The sequence below is a fragment of the Onychomys torridus genome, chromosome 21, assembly GCF_903995425.1.
Source record: "Onychomys torridus chromosome 21, mOncTor1.1, whole genome shotgun sequence".
NCBI classification, from domain to species: domain Eukaryota; kingdom Metazoa; phylum Chordata; class Mammalia; order Rodentia; family Cricetidae; genus Onychomys; species Onychomys torridus.
This window is the reverse complement of record NC_050463.1, coordinates 47,798,720-47,819,500: the sequence shown is the minus strand read 5'-3', so window position 1 is coordinate 47,819,500 and position 20,781 is coordinate 47,798,720. Positions and strand designations below refer to the sequence as shown.

The 20,781-nt window shown below is 49.5% G+C and overlaps 1 protein-coding gene and 1 non-coding gene across 9 annotated transcripts in view; both read left to right on the top strand.

Moving 5' to 3' along the window:
* Asap2 (ArfGAP with SH3 domain, ankyrin repeat and PH domain 2) overlaps positions 1-20,781 on the top strand; it is a 155,922-nt gene that overhangs the window by 117,560 nt on the left and 17,581 nt on the right. For all 8 annotated transcript variants that reach the window (XM_036170344.1, XM_036170340.1, XM_036170339.1 and 5 more), the window contains 5 exons: positions 7,388-7,482; positions 12,418-12,607; positions 15,221-15,306; positions 18,253-18,368; positions 20,505-20,572. In XM_036170344.1, coding sequence (XP_036026237.1) covers positions 7,388-7,482; positions 12,418-12,607; positions 15,221-15,306; positions 18,253-18,368; positions 20,505-20,572 — 555 coding nt within the window. The remainder of the gene's footprint in view (positions 1-7,387; positions 7,483-12,417; positions 12,608-15,220; positions 15,307-18,252; positions 18,369-20,504; positions 20,573-20,781) is intronic.
* Positions 17,522-17,596, top strand: Trnaa-agc. Its single transcript has one exon. It is a non-coding gene; the product is annotated as a tRNA-Ala (tRNA).

Sequence of the window (20,781 nt, the reverse complement as noted above, 5' to 3'; positions counted from 1 at the left end):
TGGAAGCTTTGTGATGGAGGGCTGAGGAGATGAAAGCGTGTTTTGAGAAGTACCGTTTGGTGTTTGATGCCGTAGCCTGACTGAGTCCACGAGGCCATTTGCACCCCTACGTGGGCCTTGGGACGGCCTTAGAATCTGTGGTATCTATTTGGAGAGTAGTGCTTGAAATTCTTTCTTGAGATGATTGGGCATTGGGTAGTAAAGAGTAAGTGAATATTGATTGCCATTGATTTTACTGTCAAGAGCAATAATCTTGACAGAACATCAATTTACGTGGTCAGTAGTATTCCTCTCACGGGGCCGTAAATCTTCTTGACAACTCCAAATCCAATGTGTCTACATTCCTAATGCTTCTGGCTGTCTTGGGGGAAACTGCCCTGTCTTTCCAAGGAATTCCTTGTTTGATCTTGGAAGACAAGAGTGAGGAAAAACTAGCTAGCATGGGTCTCAGACAGCAACATCCCTGGTTACTCACCTTACAAATGAAGAGACCGAGCAAGGCCCCACAGTGTGCTCTTCAGTATGTGTACAGTCCCTGCTGCTCAGATGAGGGCACGTGGCCTACGTCTTAGAGGTGTGTGGTGTACAGCATCTCTGGGAAAGCCAATTATGGCTTAGTTTTTAAATGGCCACACTAAGTTTTCAAGGAAACAATATCTTAGCAAACCACTGATGGACTGTGGCAATTTCTACTTCCACTGGTTGGCTTACAGCAGAGGGATAGGTTAAAAGATGTACAGTGAGATAATTTGGGTTTATTTTGGAAGCACTTTATGTCTTAGCCCATCCAATGGCTATGATTCAACATCCTTGATGTAGGATCCCCACTTTACCAAGGGGGAAACCTTGCTTACAATACCTTAATGTCCCCAGATTCTACACCCATTAAGTTAACACACTCAAAATGTGGCTCCCTTTAATCTTTCTTAGCTCATATTCTCGTCTGAGATTCCCAGGATACAAACCAGCGTTGATGGTAGGATTTCTGGCCATGTGGGAAGCATATAAGCATCACATCTGCCTGTCCTCAGAGCTCATCCCCAACAACTGTTTAGCAGCCAACTCCAGGGAGCAAAGATCGAGCCCTTGATCAAAGTCTGCTTATTTCCCTGGTGTAAATCCTTCTATTGTCTGCCACCAGTTTTGAATTACTGACTGGAGCTGACAATGGATGTTCAGAAACATAGTGTTCTAGCATACATTCATCGTATAAATATAACGCATATGTACATTCATCGTATAAATATGATGCATATATGCAGCTCAAAACACTGATAATAGTCAACTGTAGTAAAATGATGAGATTTATTTTGCTTTGTGTTTTTGGAACAGGGTCTCACTGTGTAGCCTAGTCTGTCCCTAAACTCAAATTCCTTCTTTCTTCCTCAGATTCCTATGTGCTTAGAATTCAGGTGTGCACGAGCATGCTCAGCAAGATAATGAGTCTCGAATAGCTAGTATCGTAGTTGTTGACATGATTTATCATGCATTTACATAGTATAATTTTTAACAGTAGCAATGTTTAACAGCTGCCTCTCAGAATTCCTAGACATCTAGCAATTAGCTTTTGAGAGCTGGATTAGAGCTTTGCTCTAACATTGACTGTGTCTCAAAACGTGGGCCTGGAGAGATGACTCAGAAGACAGTGTCAGGTACCCATGAACTGGAGGTACAGGTGACTGAGGTACCTGAGGTGGATGCTGGGAATAAAACGTGGGTCTTCTGGAAGAGCAGTGTATACTGTTAACTGCTGTGCCCCATCTCTCCAGCATGCTTTTATTGTTTTTGTTGGTTTTGTTTTTTTAAAAGACCTCCATAAATCCTAACCAACAGTGTCCATGGGTCTCTTCTCTCTCATCTTTGATGCAGTTTTTGATAAAAGGCTTCCTGGTGTGAGGGATGTGTTTTCACTTGCACGTAGCTGCAGATGGCGTTGCCGGACATGCGGCTTGTACCCAGTTGCTGTTTCGTGTCTTTGCTTTTTGCCTCTGAGCCGGGACTGTCTGTGTTCATTCCGTCAAGTTATTGGAGCTCGTTATGTATTTTTGATTCTGTCCTCGTGTGAGGCCCCTTCCCTTTCTTATTTATGCAGAGCAATTCCAGTTTTCCATTTCTTGCTTTTGTTGGTGAGCCAAGACTTTTGAACTTGACCTGAAAGAGACAGCCAGCCCGTGAGCGGGACCTGAGTGCATTTCCATTTTCTCTTTGGCGTCCTGGCTTTGAATAGAAGATGAACGCTCACCGCCCCCGTCCTCCGACATGAGTGCATCATATCCCTTTTCAGAAGAGCCCTTTCTCGGTTCTGTGGATTTTTACCTGCCTGACAAGTTTGCCTGACACTGTGCCCCGGTGTTTCTCCATTTTAATTTGCTGTTGTTTGAAAGCAACACTTTCCATGATAAGAGCACTTTCCACGTTGATGCCCCGGATTGGGCAGCATCCGTGAAGGTGGCTGGGTGTGGACGGTAACTACGTCTGCTGCCCGTGACCCGCTTTTAAAATCACTCCGTGCTCACCGAAACGGAACACAGGCATTTGGTTCTTTGGGGGAAACAGCATTCCATACTCGAATAGGTTTAGATGGGTGATTCTCAACCTGTGGGTCTCGACCCCTTTGGGGGGGTCAAACCTTTTCAAAAGGGGTCACCTAAGAGCATTGAAAAACACAGCTATTTACATAGCAAAATTACAGTTATGAAGTAGCAAGGAAAATAAAGTTAGGATTGGGGGAGTCACCAGCACACATTGAGGAACTGTGCTAAAGGGTCTCAGCCTCAGGAAGGTTGAGAACCACTGTCCTAGACCTTCAGTGAACCTGGTTTCAGATGCCCCTGGCAAGCCTGGATTTTAGAGAGGTGGATTTTCTCCTTAACTTTGAAGAACATTTGAGGTGCAGAGTGTCACCTGAAAAACCATACTACCTACTGAGGTACTGGTGTCACGTGATCCATTTCATGCTCATGTTCGGAGTTAATAAAGAGAGCTTCAGTGTTTTGAAATTTAGTTTAGAGCGGGTATGGAGGCTCAGGCCTGTGAGTTCAGCTTTGGAGGCTGAAGCAGGAAGATCGCTGCTACCTTGAGACTAGCCTGTGCTACGCAGTGGGTCCCAGGCCAGCCTGGGCTCCGGAGTGAGAAGACCCTGTCTGCACAGAATAAAGGAAATCGAATTTGAAAGCCTTCCATCATGCTGGAGGAATGTCAGGCTGCCTAAGGGAGTTGGTTAGCTGACTCCGCTGTCTCTTGAGGTCGCTCTCTGTGGCGCTGCCAGACACCAGGGCAGGTCAGCCGCAGCCTCAGGCTCTGGGGTGCTGTTCAGCACTGGCCTAAGCTGGGTAGTGACTGGAGTTGCTTAGGCTGTGGGAAATTACTGAAGCACATTTAGCTTCCAGGCATTACCATGGCTGTTTTTGTTTTATTTGTTGTTTTTGTTTTTTTCTGTGTGTGTGTGTGTGTGTGTGTGTGTGTGTGTGTGTGTTTATACTTTCTCTCTGGTCTAAGTGAGACCCAGCATCTAAGAAACTTGTCCGTGTAATGCACATGTAACCCCCCTACAGACCGTTGGACACCACAGGCTGTGTGCAATACCGTTTATAAGTCCTAACACTACAAGCAAAACCAAGTACCTAAGCATCTGTGTATATTGCCAAATATATTTGAGAAATGGCAACATGGATGTTGAGCGTGTGAACTCCTTTCGTACCCTTTGCCCATGTTCATGCTCCGCCCTTGTGAAGCTCCCAACATCTCTTGACTCTGCCTGTACTGGTCACCCGGCCCCTGTTCCTGGGCCCTGCATGTGTCTGTCAAGAGGTATAGCCTGTCTTCAGGCCTTCCACCCTATTGGGACAGAGCTGGGAATGAACAGGGAGCAAGCTAAGATAAACCAGAATAGCTCCAGACTCTGTAGTTGGCTGAGGCCACATGGCTACGCGGTGCCTTTGTGTGGTAGGTAGTCTACCTCCTGGGCAGCTTGACCAGACCAAGCCTGGAGGAGGAGCAGGTCCCAGTGTTGTGACCCCTGTGACCCCTGTGGGACTTCAGGGAAGTCCTGTTTCCCTCACTTCTGGTTCCTGTCTTCATGCGAGGACAGAGAGAAAAGCTACCATAGTCGATGTCCCTCCCTGTGGGAATAGGAAGCAGGAGCTCTGCTCCAGACCATCCCAAGCTCTGAAGCTAAAGGTTTATCAAGGTCCCATTTCCCTGTTCTGGGCATGTGCGTGACTCACACAGTCTTCTTAGCCATGAGCATGCTGCCTACCTGGACTTGGGGTCTTTCAGAGCTGGGTAGAAGTTTCTGTTCACACGCACACGCACGCATGCACACACGCACGCACGCATGCTACAGTGCTGCTTTTAAAAAAATGTATTTTTATGTTTTACTGGACAACTTTTGGAATCCTGTTCTTGTCTTCCACCCTGTGGAGTGGGTCATTCTTGTTTCTACCACTCTGCGTGTTCTGGAGCTGGCCCGTGGGCTTCTGGGTAATTCTTACGTCTGCCCCGCCTATCTTTCCAAAGGAATGCTAAGATTACTGACACATGCCACCACCTCGGCTTTTGTGGGTTCCAGGGACCAGGCTCACGTGTTGGGCTTGCAGTGTGAGCATTGCTGCCCACTGAGCCATTTCCCTGGCCCCTCTGCTTCTGCTTCCCGGTCTGAAGTGATGCTCAGTCGGCACTCTGTATCAGTGGGTTCACCATCTACATATCCAAGCAACCTCAAGTCAGAATTATTTAAAGTAGGTGCTGGAGAGAGGGCTGGGTGTTGAGGAGCACTTGTTGCTCTTGCAGAGGACCCGGGTTTGGTTCCCGGCACCCACATGGTAGCTCACAGCCATCTGTAACTCCAGTTCCAGGGGATCTGATGCCCTCTTCTGAACGCCATGGTCGCTGTCCACATGTGGTGCATACATACACACATGCAGACAAAACATTCATACACATAAGGTAAACCTAAAAACAACGTCTAAAAGACATTTTAGGAATTTCTAAAAGAAAACCCCAATTTGAATTTTCTCATCCTAACAACTCACCCCTATCCCCTCGAATGAAGTGAGACACCCACTGCAGCGTCTCTTCAAGGCCCTCTGTCTCCCTGACCCTTGGGCCTTTGTTCATGTGCTACATAGCTGAGCCTACCGAGTGAGGTTCTCTCCGGTAGTGGGCACATGCAGACTTGACTCCCTGAACAATGTTGTTTGACAACTTTTATCATGGCATTCCTATTGTCTTAGGAATTAGAAGTCATCTAAAGCAGTATAGGACGTACCCAGGTACCCTCAGATTCCCCATCTCCAGCTCTCTGGAACCCAGCCCCTAGACAGGGAGAAACATCTGTACCACTGGCTGCCGCTGCCTCAGATTCCCACCTCAGCACATCCCACACTTCTTTCAGCTGACAGCTCTTGGTGCCAGAGCCCAGGAAACACTTGGTCTCCCTGCTCTGAGTACTGCTTCCCAGGAGTCTGCTGGCCCCTTGTTTCCCTAGTAGGATCCTGTGGCCTCCAGCTCTGGGGCTTTGCCTCTGTTGGTGGTTACAAGGAGTTCCCTGCAGGCTATTTTATAAACTGGGTCTTAGCAGATATGGGTGGCGACGTGTTCCTCCAGTGTTGAATGTGTGAATGTATGTGTGACATACGGATGTGGTCACTCCCTGGACCAGCTGTCCTGACTAAGCCAGCCAGATCCAAGCAGAAGGAAGGGAAGCTTTCGGATTCCTGGTAAATTCTCTCCTCCCATCCCCCATCCACTGAATGCAGTCTAGGAGGCATCAGGGTGGTCCTTCACTCACAGGAGGCAGTTGTGGTTTCTGCCATTTATTTTAATTTTTTCAGATGATTAAGCCCAGAGGATGATACCCACATTATATATACGATAGGGTACAAAAGCAAGCTGTCTGTGCCAGGAACTCCATTATTGGTGTTTAGTTCTGTGTCTAATGCTAGCTTCACAAGAAATCCTTTGCGGGACATTTATCCCCTGGTCTGGGGGTCCTTGTCGTTGAAAGAGTTGGGCTGCCTATACTGTTTGCTCTGAGCATCTTATGCACAGGAAACATCAGTCTGGCTGTCCAGATTTTGCCCTCTTACCACGGCTTGAGGCCCTGGAGTCAGGACTAAGCAGGGAGGCACAGATAGTGAGCGTGCTTGGCTCATCGATCAGTGGCAATGACGTAAAACTAGCAAGACTCACCACTTGAAGGTCACACTGCCCATATTCCATCACTGCCTTTAGCACCTCAGTCTCATGTGACTTCATGCCAGGGAGTCCCTACTGTCTAACACAGAGATCCCTTTGTATTCGAACTTAAGCTAGTGCCCCCTAAAAACAGACCAGACCCTTCTGCCAGGAGCCACACCTCCCGAGCATCTCTGCCTACCTACCCATTGTCTGCACAGGCCGTTGAAGTGAGTAGTGCTAAGGGCCATTGACTCATTCACTGTGTTGTTTGAAGAAATTAAATAGTCTGTTCTTTCAAACCCTTGTGCATGATGTGCCCTGTTTCGTGAAGTATTTAAAAATCTGACTTGTGGGCCAGGACGCGGTAGTGGCAGGAATCTGACCTGGAAGCTCATTTAAAGGTGGACGCTGAGTTTGGCGCTTGGAATGAGGTGGTGACATCATGGAGCTCCGTCCTTCCTTCGGCAAACCCCAGTTACCATGTTGTCAAGGTGGGATGGCCGTGCCCAGCACAATGGTACTTAGTGAATTCAGGAGAAAGTGTGGCTTGAGTGTTCATAAGCCGGGCGATAGTGGCGCACGCCTTTAATCCCAATACTCTGGTGGCAGAGGCAGGTGGATCTTTGAGTTTGAGGCCAGTCTGGTCTACAGAGTGAGTTCCAAGACATCCAGAGTTACACAGAGAAACCCTGTCTTGGAAAGAGAAAAGCCAGAAGACTTACATCTGGAGGTCACACTTGATGTCACAGTTTGGAGTTTGCTGAAGGTTTTCACTGAAAGGGTCCCACTTGGTCCTTTGTACAACCCTGTGAGATCATGGGCCCTCTGGTTCCATGGATAAAAACTGACTCCCATTTGAACCTGGGTTTTGGCGTCCTGGCCCCACGTATCTGGTGACACTACCTCACAGCTGGTGTGAAGAAGGCTGGCGGAATGAGCTTCCACAGGAGAGCAGCTGAGAATGGAGACTCACCATGGATCCTGCTTCTCGGAGAGCCTGTGGGGTCCATTTTCCTCAGGATCCCCTGCAGCTCCTCTGGGCTGTACCCCCTGGGGCTTTAGGTTTTTGTGCCTTTTCATTAAAAGCAAACCACTTTACCGCTCTATTTCTCAGTCACCATTAAATAAATCATCAGATTGTGAGTAACAGCCAGCCGTGGAGGGTATTAATAATTGAGTACCCTAAAATAGACTTGTGTTTTTGCAGCTTGCCAAGAATATTGGGAATGCAGGCTTTAATGAGATCATGGAGTGTTGCCTACCATCTGAGGACTCGGTCAAACCCAACCCAGGCAGCGACATGTGAGTATGAAGCCGGCTGGCTGGCCTGAGCCCCATACACAGGGGAACAGGTCTGGGGGTACGTCGGTAGTTTCTTCCCACTAGCTCAAGTTGTTATTCGTTTTCATTTTGATTTTTTTCTTTAGTCATTTTTGTGTGTCCCAGTAGAAGCCCAGTGTGGCTGGTTTTGTTAGGAAGTGACCAGAGGACAATAGGCTTTTCCCCCCCTTTTTAGTTTTTCTGAGACAGGGTTTCTCTGTGTAGCTTTGCGCCTTTCCTGGAACTCACTCTGTAGACCAGGCTGGTCTCGAACTCACAGAGATCTGCCTGCTTCTGCCTCCCGAATGCTGGGAGTAAAGGTGTACACCACCACTACCCGGCAACAGTAGGCTTTTTAGCAACTGTGCTGCACGTGAGGAGGGTACTGCCGTGAGTCTTGCTCAGTGCTGCGCCCCCGCCTCTGTCCCTTCTCTCTGCCCACCTTCCTGGCGTGGTGAATTGTGCCGAGTGACCATGTACCACTCTCTTCGTCAGTGTCCTTTGAGATGTACGTACGACCTGCCATCCCCCCCCCCCAGAAAACCCTTGGGTGTGTTTTACTGTGGATACAAACTGACCGGGAAGCTGGTGTGCCTCACTCCATTCCGGCTGACCCATTGATGGACCATTCACAATACGGATTGCCCACCAGTTTTATCAAAGTTTCTTAAAATGGCCTGTTTGCCCACAGGCGGGCTTGGAGCAGTCTGCCTGCTAGAGTATGAAGCGAAAAGAGGCTGATAGAGGAGGAGGGCTAGGCCTCCCAGACGGCAGACAGACAGACAGACAGCACCTGTGTTTGAGCACGGGGAGAGTGAAGATCGGGGGTCAGAGAAAGTTCTCAATCTATACCACAAACTACATTTCACCGGCATAGGCCTGAAACTGAGATAGTGGTCAGGGTTCTCCTAAAGGACAGTGAGTGACAGGACAGTGTCTTTAAGAGCAGTTTTACAGGGCGTGTCTAAGGCAGAACACTTAGATCCGTGTAGCTGTTCTGTTTGGGAAACTGAGGCTGCTTGTTGTCTTGCACTCTGACCCACTGAGGACATGGGAACAGTCTAGAGGGTAAGTAGGAGATTGTCAGTCATTGGCTGTCTTGGGTGCCAGGTATCTTGCCAGGGTGTTAGGTTGCAGTCGGTTTATGTTTGCATCCTGTCATGAGTGAACATTTGTAACGCAGTGTCTCACTATGTGCTTATAAAGCATTGTCTTCTGCATATAAAGATGTTATTTTCAGATCTGACCTGGAGAGCCTGGATTCCCTGTCCTTTTCCAGGCCACGGGGCGTGGTAGGGTTTTTACAGTCTGAGTCTAAGCCTCAGTTTCTCTAATAGAAAGGGAGAATCTGCTGCCCACCTCAAAGAGGCGTTGGGGAAGTTAGAAAGATGGTTTGCATTCAGCTGGGGTGTGAATGGTATTGGCAACAGAGTCTAAGCAAGTGACCCCATTTATTGAGAAATGAGGATCCCATGCAGTTACTCTTTTCTTGGGACCTGCAGGTGCACAGTGCCTTCCTGGATGACTTGGAGGGCCCCATTTAGTGGAGGAAATGTCGTGGGCCGGCATGGTGAGCGTAGTGACAGCTGTGGCTTAATGCTGGCTCTCTGGTTGTTACCAGTCTCCAGGGATGCCGGCATGCCGGTCAACTTTAAACCAAGAGTATAGGAACGTACTTTTTTGTAATACCAGGAATAGGGCCTGCAGAGATGGCTCAGCTGTTAAGAGCACTTGCTGCTCTTGCAGAGGATCTGGGTTTGGGTCCCAGCACCTCCATGGTGGCTTCAGCGATTCAAAACCTGACTTCCTGAAGATCTAATGCCCTCTTTCTGGCCTCTGCAGTTACACATACATACATACATACATGCAGACAAAATATTCATACACATGAAAATAAGTAAATCTTAAAACAAAACAAAAACCTGCCAGGATTCCTCATGAAAGCAAGACATCTGTTTGTTCTAGGGGTAAATGATCCTAAGAATGAATACAGCTTCTCAGCATTCGTGCTTGGTCTGCTGAGAGGCACGCCACATGCACATGTACACGCACATGCGTGCGCGCACACCCTTGACCCTTCTCACTTTTGAAAGTAAGACACACACTTGAAAGGAAATTTACACTTCATTTTCTCAGAAATGAGGGTGGATGTCTATTACAGTGATGAAAACACAGTCATTCTTCTGCGGGTGAGATAAACTGCATGAGCAGCCATGACTGTGATCCCTGCAGTGGTGAGGTGGAGGCAGGAGTATGCAGTATGCCTTTGAGGCTAGCCTGGCCTATACAGTGAGATCTAGGCTAATAACCTGGGCTACCTAGTGAGTTCACGGGTAGCATGGGCAACATAGTGAGACCCTTAATCTGACTCCCCCAACCCAAATAAAAGAAGAAAATTAACTGCGTGACTCTGCATGCCTCTGGCAGCTGGCTCTTTCTTGTAGCATTCCGTCACACTTTGGAGTAGATATACTTGGGTTTTCACATACTGGCCTGAGAAAGTGTGTTTTACTCATTTTTGTAAGTTGCTTGTTGTGGTTCAGTAAATATTTAATGGCTCGATAAAGCAAGGAAACGGCCGCTGCTCTACGCCAGCTTCATTCAGCAAATACTTTATTTCACGATTTGATAGAGAGAGCTGCTTGTAGCTTGATGTAAGCACACACCGGCTTCAATCATATGCGGAAGGGGAAATCCAAGGCACCCACTAATGGCCTGTGAACCCCCCAGTTGGGAGTGGAGGCGGAAAGCATGTGTGACTGGGCCACCCAGAGGCCAGATTGCCTCAGCTCAGAGAGGCAGGCTGTTTCTGAATCCCCAGAAGCAGCAGGAAGCCCCGCCCCCACTTTACACTCCCACCCCCACCCCCGCCAGATGGGTAGGTCTGTGGTGTTCTGTTGCTTTCCACCACACACCTCAGTCTGTACAAAAAAAAAAAAAAAAAAAAAAGCCGAGAACATGCTAATGGCAGTCTATCCCAATGCAACCAGGGGTCACAGAGGGTTACAGAGATCTGTCCCGTGTTTGGGCTGGAACCACCTTCAGGGGACTCCGAGCCCTAGACAGATAAATATCCATTTAAAAAACAAAAACTGGAGAGTCTGATAGGGTGGGGGCACACTTGTAATCCCAGCACTCTAGAAACTGAAGCAGGAAGAGGCCGAGTTTGAGGCCAACTTGGGTTATATAGTGAGACTCTTAAAAAAAAAAAAAAAAAAGCCCAGAGCTTGGGGTTGGAGAGATGGCTCAGCTGTTAGGAGTGCATACTGCTTGCCGGGCGGTGGTGGCGCACACCTTTAATCCCAGCACTCAGGAGGCGGAGATTGGTGGATGTCTGTGAGTTCGAGGCCAGCCTGGGCTACAGAGTGAGATCCAGGACAGTGCGCACTGCACTTGCAGAGGGCCTGAGTTGAGTTCTCAGTACCCATGTGGTGGCTCCCAGTTTATACCTTTAGTTCCAGGGCATCTAAAGCCCTTGTCCAACCTGTAGGTAGCAGGCATGCATTTGGTGCACATCCATACGTGAGGGCAAAACATCCATACGCATAAAATAAAATAAGTCCTAAAACCAAGAGCTGGGGGCTGGAGAGATGGCTCAGAGGTTAAGAGTTCCAGAGGTTCTGAGTTCAATTCCCAGCAACCACATGGTGGCTCACAACCATCTGTAATGGGATCTGATGCCCTCTTCTAGCCATGCAGACACAGCACTGTATGCATAATAAATAAATAAATGAATGAATGAATAAATAAATAAATAAATAGATTTTTTTTTTTTTTAAAAAAAGAACAAGAGCTGAGGATATGGTTCCAGTGACAGAGAGCATGCGCCTAACATGCACATGGCCCCAGGTTCAGTCCCCACCCCTAAATAAGTAGATACGCACCACACCCTTGTCCTTTAGGGGTCCTGGAGACTGTCCCACATCAGTTACTGAACGCACATAGGACTTGACAACTGTCCGTCACAGGAGCTTGGTTTGGTAATTCCTGAAAGCCCCACACTAGAGAAGGCCTCCAGCTCTGAACTGGGCCGGCCAGGATCCTTGCCAGTGGTTTCAGGAAGCTGCTGATCTTTCCTCTGTGGCTTCAGTGTGCTTATCTGCACTGTGGGGATCCAGTGAGTCAACCTGTCTCCGTGACGTTTAGGACCTGGTGGACAGGTTGCTGGAGTGCTACAAGGCTTGAGCTTCGGGATAGAGCCCGGAGCTTTCTGCAGACTGGGGCTACCCAGGAGAGTCCTGTAGAGTGACTGATACTCCTGCTGTGACCTGTTGTGGAGCAGAAACCAGGGACCTCCCATCCTGGGTTGAGCAACCGTCTCTGGGGTCCCGCCGCCTGACAGGCTTCACATCTGTGTGTTCTGTTCCCAGAGAGCTCAGGCAGGTTGTCTGACAGAGACTGAAGGCAAGTTTAGGAAGTCTGCGAATACCACTGTAGCCAGGGCCCCCCCTGCAGCGTAGCCTGATGACAGGCAGAGAATGTGTGGGAATGAAGCATGTGCAGGTACAATCCCGATATGTGAAGTGAGAGGCCGGGTGTGTTGTGTCCTGTCCGTCCGTCTGTCTGTCTGTGTCCTTGTGGCGATGAGAGGTCACATGGGCAGTCGCTCTCGGCTTGGGTAACTCACCCACCTCCAGGTGCTGGCTTCTAGGAATCACGTTGTCTACGTCTTACAATGCAGGTGTTGCACAACCCAGGCTTAGAGAAATGTTGTCTGTAGGCAACCATGGGGTGACAGAAAGCTGCCTGCCTCCATCCCTTTCTCACTGGGAAGGAAAGGATGTCAGGGCTGTTTCAGAATGCTTTAAGGAAGAAGCCAACGGGGCCCCGAGAGGGCTGGGCAGCATGGTCGATGATGGATTAGAGGGGTCGACAGAGACCTTCAGTGTGTCACCCATCAGTTTTGTCTGGTTCCAGGATCGCAAGGAAGGACTACATCACGGCCAAGTACATCGAGAGGAGATACGCAAGGAAAAAGCACGCAGACGTCTCGGCGAAGCTCCACAGTCTCTGCGAGGCCGTCAAGACCAGAGACATTTTTGGGTTACTCCAAGCTTATGCTGATGGTGTGGACCTGACAGAAAAAATCCCACTGGCCAACGGGCATGTAAGAGGGGCCTCCGCGAAAGGTTGGAAAATGAGGGGTGAAAACGGGAGGTGTGTTCAGCCATGTTGTACCCGCTTCCTGGAGAGAAATGGGCGGCGGCACGTTTTCTTTTAACTGGTAAATAAACGTACAGGTTGAATGTACTTTATCCTAATTGCTGGGGGCCAAAGTTGGTTTTTAACTTGGGGCGTTTTTTAGCTGTTGAAATACTTGAGACCTAAGGAGATCTTAGAGGTGGGATGCAGGCGGCTTGTGTCTCTCGAATGCCGCATACACGGAAGTGGTTTTGGGCAATGCCGCCAGTGCTCCTCCGTTCTTGAAACGTTTGGGGTTGTGTTGCATCTTGGATTTATGACTTGCGTTCAGGATGCCCAACCCGTTTATGTGCCACAAATATGGCATTTTGATACATACATTCACGCCGTGTCATGATCACAGTGAAGGTCATCTCGTCTCATCTTTTTTTTTGTTTTTGTTTTTTTGTTTTTCGAGACAGGGTTCCTCTGTAGCTTTGTTCCTTTCCTGGAACTCACTCTGTAGACCAGGCTGACCTCAAACTCACAGAGATCCGCCTGCCTCTGCCTCCGGCGTGCTGGGATTAAAGGTGTGCGCCACCCACCGCCCAGCTCGTCTACTTATCTTTCGTCGTGGAGACAATTCAAATCCACTCAGCAATTTTGAATATATGATTCAAATACATTAACTATAACCACTCCTATACAACAGGACCCCCCCCCCTTTTTTTTTTTAAAAAGAGTCTCACACTGCCAGCAATCCTCCTGCTTCAACTTCCTGGGTATTGAGATTACATTTGTGCACCACCGCACCTAGGTTGACTCCTTTCAAATTGAACCTTTATATGTTTTATTCTTTTTTTTTTTTTTTTTTTTAGATTAGTTTAATTTTACGTGCATGTATCTGAGTGTATATATGTACACCTCATGCATGTAGGCGTCCTCAGCGGGCAGCAGAGAATATCAGATCCCTTGGAGCTGGAGTTACACGTGGTTTTGAGCCTCCCGATACGGATGCTGGGAACTGAACGGGTCCCTGAGGGAGCAGCACGTTCTCTCAGCTGCTGAGCCATCTCTTCAGCACAGTTGGCTTATTCTTAAGCCAAACATGTAATGCCAGATGTTGAAGGAAAGCCCATCTGAGGTGGAAGGGGCTCCATCATCAGAAGCTTAAAAGTCTAAAAGGACCCCTCCCTCTCCCATCAACAGGTTTAGCGAGAGCCTCTCCTTAGAGTGGGGAGCTAGTTCCAGAGCATCTCTGAGACCGTGCTGAGGAGCTGTGGCAAGGCCCATCTTGAGGCTCACACTCTTGGGGGTCCTCCCAGAAGGGATGGATAGAACACCTCTAGCCTCCAGATGTGGCTCTGGGGATCATGTCTGTGTTATACTGTCGGTACCTGAAGAGCTGTGGAGTCTCCTGGTCTTCCCGACAGAGTCCCCGTGGGCACACACTTGGGACTGGGTTCATCATCCTGTATGGTCTGGTACCAGATAGGGCCAGTATGTTTGGACCCAGAATCCTAGGCTAAGCTAGATCCCATGAGTGGGAACATTTTAGGGTAACAACATTTCCTCCTCATGATTCAGGCTCTTTCTAAATGTTAGCCAGTGGACACACTCCCATTCTCTCTCAGGAGAAAACTCAAGCCCCCATGTCTAGGGCAGGAATATGCCCGTACCACCCAGAGGACTGAGCACGCAGGACAAGTGTAGAAAAATATCTTCTGCATTTTGGGTTTTCCTTCCTCTCTACTTTTTCGCCCAACCACCGCCTGCCTGAAACAGCCCCCGTTTAGCTATCCTCTCCACTTCTGGTGTTGATGTAGGGATGGGAACACAACCCAAATGACTTGAACTTGAAATGCCCTGCATTTCTCACCCCTGTGAGTAGGGAGGCAAAGGACCAATCTCCGAGTTCTGCTGTCTTAGTTACACTTCTGTTACTGTGAAAGGATACTCTGACCCAGGTGACTGATAAACGTCTGTGACCAGAGCTGGAGAGATGGCTTTTCCAAAGGTTCTGAGTTCAATTCCCAGCAACCACATGGTGGCTCACAATCATCTGTAATGAGATCTGGTGCCCTCTTCTGGCCTGCAGGCACACATGCAGGCAGAACATTGTATACATAATAAATAAATAAATCTTTAAAAAAAAGTCTGTGACCATTGTGGAGAGCATGGCAGCAGGCAGGCAGGCATGGCGCTGGGCCGTAGCTGAGAGCTCACATCTTGAGAGACATCCACAAGTCAGAGAGAGAGAGATAGACAGACAGACAGACTGGACTGGGCACATCACAAATCTTTTTAAACATCAGAGCCCGCCCCTAGTGACGCCCCTCCTCCACCAAGACCACACCTCCTAATCCTTCCCAAACAGTTCCACCAACTGGGGACCAAGAATTCAAACATAGGAGCTAATGGGGGCCATTCTCAATTCAAACTACTACATATGCCTTTTGCTGTGGAGATTTGAAAAATGGGCACTCTGTGCTGTAAATAAACGTTTTGGAGAAAAGGCGGAAAGGCCTTTGGATGAGACATGTGGTCCTGGGTTTGAAAGATGCCACTGGGATTCTAAATGTCTTGGTTTGAATTTCAGGAGCCAGATGAGACAGCCCTCCATCTTGCAGTCAGATCTGTGGACCGGACTTCCCTTCACATTGTGGACTTCCTGGTCCAGAACAGGTGGGTGTCGCACTAGGTGGATGCCCTTTTTTTCTTATTGTTGGGGCTTCCCAACAAGGGACCAGATGCTGTCTCCACTGCTTGGGCTCTATTGCCAAGATGCTCATGTCTCAGGTTTAAATATGAATTATGGGAATTCCCTAGAAAAGCCCAGAGTGTGAGAACAGAAGGCCTTCATGGTACCTGCAAGATCCAGTATATAAAGTCTAAGAGAGACTCCAGGGAACCATGGCTGCTCAGTTCCCAGCCCCGGGGAAGAACATGGGGGTCCTGGGTCATCAGCAATGCTATGAGCGTTTCTTTGGTTTCTTGTGTGGGTGGGTCTTTCCCACATCATTCCCCCACAGCATCTCAACAGCAGAGAGCTACGGGTCAGTAAGGGTGCCTGCCCTAGGCCCTGGCCTAAGCCAGGAATTGTGCATCAGGACACTGGGTGAAGGTCCTTTCCTCTGGGCTGAGAGACCACTTATAATCATTGACTAGAATCGGGCTATTGAATTGCTCAGGAGTCCCTGTCATTCAGTGCCTGCTGCTTCCGTTTGTACAGCTGCCTGGTGACTGCAAGCCATGTGCTGAGACCCTTCAGCTTGGGCTGGGACTCCCCCATTGTGGCTGGGGTCGGCTGTGTTGGAGCAGAGGGTGCTGGTTAGACGCTGCCAGTGGAATGGGAGGTTCTCGTGTGATAGCTACAGGGGATAGTTTATATCTGTGGCCTCTGCCCTTCCCTGCATCCCTGGGTGATAGAGTGGAGAAGCAGCTGGGAAGCAGAAGAGATTTGCAGGACCATCCGTCAGCCCCAAGATCTGCAGCTCCTCGTGAAGCCTAGGTTCATAGAACTCAGTCAATTAGACGCGCTCTCCTCTGAGCCCAGCCCGGGGCCTGATGTGGAGTGCTGGACATTTGATAAGTAGCTAGTTTGTGTCTCTGCCTCCACATCAATTCTCCTGCGGCAGGAGCCTGATCTGCCCCCTTCTAAGATAGAAGGAAGACGGCTGTTTCATGAATCCTAAATGGTCTTATAACAAAAACCCGGAGCCAGATATTGGGGTCAATGCAGAAAGATCAGAGAGAGAAAGGAACAAACCACCTGAGAAACTTCTCACCAACTACCGAATCCTCAGTCTGAAAGGAAGGTGAGAGCCTGTCTCCATGATTCTCAGACTGAATGCCCCTGAGTCCTCAGCCGAAAGGACTCTTCACGCCTTATATGCCTTTCTCTGCCCAGCCATTTCACTTCCTGTCTCAACCTTCCTGGTGCTGGGATTAATGGCTTGTGTGCTTCCCAAGTACTGGGGTTAAAGGTGTGTGTCCCCACTGCCTGGCTCTGTTTCTCTCCTAGACTGGATCAATCTCATGTAGCCCAGTGTGGCCTTGAACTCACAGAGATCTAGATGGATCTCTGCCTCCCAAGTGCTAGGATTAAAGGTGTGTGCCACCACTGCCTGGCCTCTGTGTTTAACTCTGTGGCTGGCTCTGCCCTCTGATCCTCAGGCGAGCTCTTTTTCTTAAATTACAAATATCACCCCATACAGCAGTAGAGGGTTGGGGTGAGCTCAGTGGTAAGTGCTGGCTTCACATACACGAACCCCAAGTTCCATCTTCAGCACTGAGCAAAGAAAGGAAAGGAGGCACTGAGGCTTTCCTGCACTGAGGCAGCTGCTTTCCTTCCATTGGGAGCCACAGGTTCCAACCCAAGGGCGCCTCTCCCCCCTTTGTATGCCTGTGGACACAAATCCCCCTGTCCTTTCTCAGCGGTGGTGACCCTTCAGATGGCAATTGCTTTTGTCATGTATGTGAAACACGTGTACCTTTGGTTTTGGATTAACCTGGTCTTGTTTTATGAGAGATTATGTGAAAATCTTCAAAGTGTACCCCTTCGTCCACTTTTGGGGGGGGCTGTTCTAGGGCTGGACTTGGGACACTAAACTGAACAGTAGTATCCCTCCCCTGATGGAAACATCAAGAAACAACATGGAGGGGGCTGGAGAAACGGCTCAGCGGTTACAAGCACTGGGCGCTCTTCCAGAGGACCCAGGTTCAGTTCTCAGCACCTGCATGGTGGCTCTTAACCATCTGTACCTCCAGGCTTAGGGGATACAGTGCCCTGTTGTGCTTTCCGTTGGTACCAGGCATGCACATGTTGCCCAGACATATGCAGGCAAAATATCCCTACATACAAAATAAAATTACTTCTTTAAAAAAGAAAGAAACAGGGGTTGGAGATTTAGCTCAGTGGTAGAGCGCTTGCCTAGCAAGCACAAGGCCCTGGGTTCGAGCCTCAGCTCCAACAAAAGAGTTAAAAAAAGAAAGAAGGAAGGAAGAAAAAATGAAAAGTTCACTTCTTCCCTGGTATGACAGGGGGGTCAGGTTGTGTAGACTGAAGAGTGAACCTGATGCTCTGGGTACCACAGGCCAAGAGGAAAGGGGACAGGTACCAGGATGGCTTCAGGGTGTGCCATCCTTTAACCCCGTGGTTCTCAACCTTCCTAATGCTGCGACCCTTTAATACAGTGCCTCATGTTGTTCTAACCCTTCCCCCCACCATACAGTTATTTTCATTGCTTCTTCATAACTGCAATTCTGCTACTGTTATGAATCATAATGTGATTATTTTGTTATATGACCCCGACCACCAAGGGGCTGCGACCCGCAGGTTGAGAACCACTGCCCTCACCCAAAGACAGCCAACCATCTGTGGCTGGTCTTCTCTGTCTTGGTTGCATCTCTCTGAGGTGGCCTGTTTCCTGATGGCCTTCAAAGTGGTGCCCGCCCACTGTGGGGGTGAGCTGGATAAATTATCAGCTGCAGGGTTGGGGATTTAGCTCAAGCGCAAAGCCCTGGGTTCGATCCTCAGCTCAAAAAAAAAAAAAATTATCAGCTGCTAATTCACTTACGTAGTCCTCTGGTCAGCGACTCTTGTCTTATCTCTCTCTGTGTTTCGAGCAGCGGGAACCTGGATAAACAGACGGGCAAGGGCAGCACGGCCCTGCACTACTGCTGCCTGACAGACAACGCGGAGTGCCTGAAGCTCCTCCTGCGAGGGAAGGCCTCCATCGAGATAGGTAAGAAGCTGCCGCTGTGCCGGGGTGTGCGGGGGTGCGGGTGGCTCTGCTGACCTCCCGCGGTCTCTTTCCTGCAGCTCTGCACTGCGGGTGTTAGAAGCGGTGGTCACACTGCCAGAGTGGCCCTCCCTCCCTGTCCTGCAGAGTGGCATGGCGTCGGCAGTGTCTTAGCCTCCAGCTTGTAGCCTTCAGGAATGCTGAGGGTCGGCCTTGGAGAAGCCCTGAGCTGGGTGAGGCCTGGCTCACCTCCCCAGGTGTGACGAAGCCTTTTGACAGAGGCAACACTGTCACTGTCCCCTCCTTTGCTCTGTAGTCCTGTGACAGATCCCAGTACCCCCGCCCGCTCCTTGTTTCCCCTCGGCTGTGGGTCCTTGACCTGCCTGGCGCTGCCAAGGCACGGTTTACCCTGAGCCATCCAGCTGTGGTTGGTTCCTGGGGAAGTGTTTTGGAGAACTACTGAACCAAACCAAAAGTTGATGAGAAGATACGTTCTGCTGGAAAGCCAGGCGTGGTGGCTCATACACTTGAGAGACGGAGGCAGGGGGATGACTGCATGTTTGAAGCCAGCTTAGTCTCTACAGTGAGTTCCAGCAAGTCAGAGCTATTTAGAGATACCCTGTCTGGATTTAAAGAGCAGGAGGAGGAGGAGGAAGAAGAGGAGGAGAAATTTAAAAACAAAAACAAAAACAAGTAAACCTTGTTGACAGAGAAGAAAGGGCCAGCTCAGACATCTGACCTACTGAGCTCACTGCCTTCTAGTGTCATAGGGTGTTTGTGCGTGTGCGTGTGCGTGTGTGTGTGTGTGTTTGTGACTCACTGTGCATGCTCTTGCTCTCTGCATAGCTTGTACTTAGGGGTCATGGTTTTAGTTAGTTGGCTGCATCAACAGCTCTTGGTAGCTCAGTCCTTCTTACTAAAATCATGGCATCTCTACGCTGTTGTATCCTGTGCAACTAAATGTCAGCCAGCCAGCCAGCCAACCCTGCCCCGGTTAACTCGACTGCATCCCGTGATTCCTGCTTACTTTAGTGAGGTGCTCTTAATTACTGCATGAGATGCTTAGCCTTTATGATCAGCTTGGTGGGACTCAGAGTCACCATGGAAACCAACCTCTGGGCATGTCTCCGAGGGTGCTTCTAGTGGGAAGATGCCTCTAACTGTGGATGGCAGCATCCCATGGGCTGTGGCCCTGGACCTACTGAAAAGGAGACGTATTCATCTCTCTGTGTTTCCCAACTGTGGAGGCTGTGTGACCTGCTGCCTCCCCCCCCCCCCCCCCCCCCCCCCCCCGCGCGCGCCTCATGCTGCCCTGACTTCCCCACCATGAGGGACTACCCCCAAAGTGGGGGCCATAATAAACCCTCCTTTCTTCTGAGTCGTTTCTGTGGTGGAGAGGGCTGCTCACCTCGTGGCAGTCAGGAAGCGGAGGGGAGAGGGACACCCTCGCTAGTGTGTCCCCACTGACCTACTTCCTCCAGCGAGGCCCCTGTCCCGATCCCCTCTGACCTCAGAATAAGACCAGATACCCCGAGTGGGATAGAAGAGAAGGTGGGGAGTAGGCACAGGAAAGGACTCTGGACAGAACACCAATAGCACAGGCACTAAGACCAGCCATTAATAAGTAGGTCCTCGGGAAGCTGAAAAGGACACCATGATTTGAGCAGAGCAGCAGACTGCAGAATGGGAAGAGATCTTTAACCGTTATACATCCCACAGAGGGCTAGTCTCTAGAACTACAGACACCGTCAAGAAAACAACCTAATTAAAAATGAGGTACAAGCTGGGCCTTGTGACAAATGCCTTTAATCCTATCCTCAGGAGTCGGCGGCAGGTGGGTCTCTGAGTTCAAGATCAGCCTGTCCTACATAGCAAGTTCTAAGAAAGGGCTACACGGAGAGACCCTGTCTCAAAAGGAAAAAAGGTGTGTGTGTGTGCTACAGAGTTAAGAGTTCTCAAAAGATGAAACAGAAAAGACTGAGAAACGCTTAAAGATCAGTTCAGGATCCAGTCACCTCGGTAGCACCCCCAGCTGGGGACCAAGCCTTCGACGCCCGTCCGAGTCTTTGGGGATGTTTTATACGCAGAACATCAGGCCAAGTTCTGCTGTCTCCTTACCCTCCCTCCCTTGACTTTCAGCCAATGAGTCAGGAGAGACGCCGCTGGACATTGCCAAGAGGCTCAAACATGAACACTGTGAGGAACTGGTGAGCACCCACTGTGGGCAGATGGCCTGATGGAGTCGGGGTGGGGGTGGGCTGGAGGAGAGCCCATCTCCCTGGACAAGGGTACAGCACACACAGCTCCTGGGGTAAGCTCAGCACAGGCTGGCGTTGGCTAGGTGGGATGAGGGAGACCAGCTCCCTCTTTTCCTCCCAGGGTACTCTTGAGCAGGGAGAAATGAGGAATATGTGGA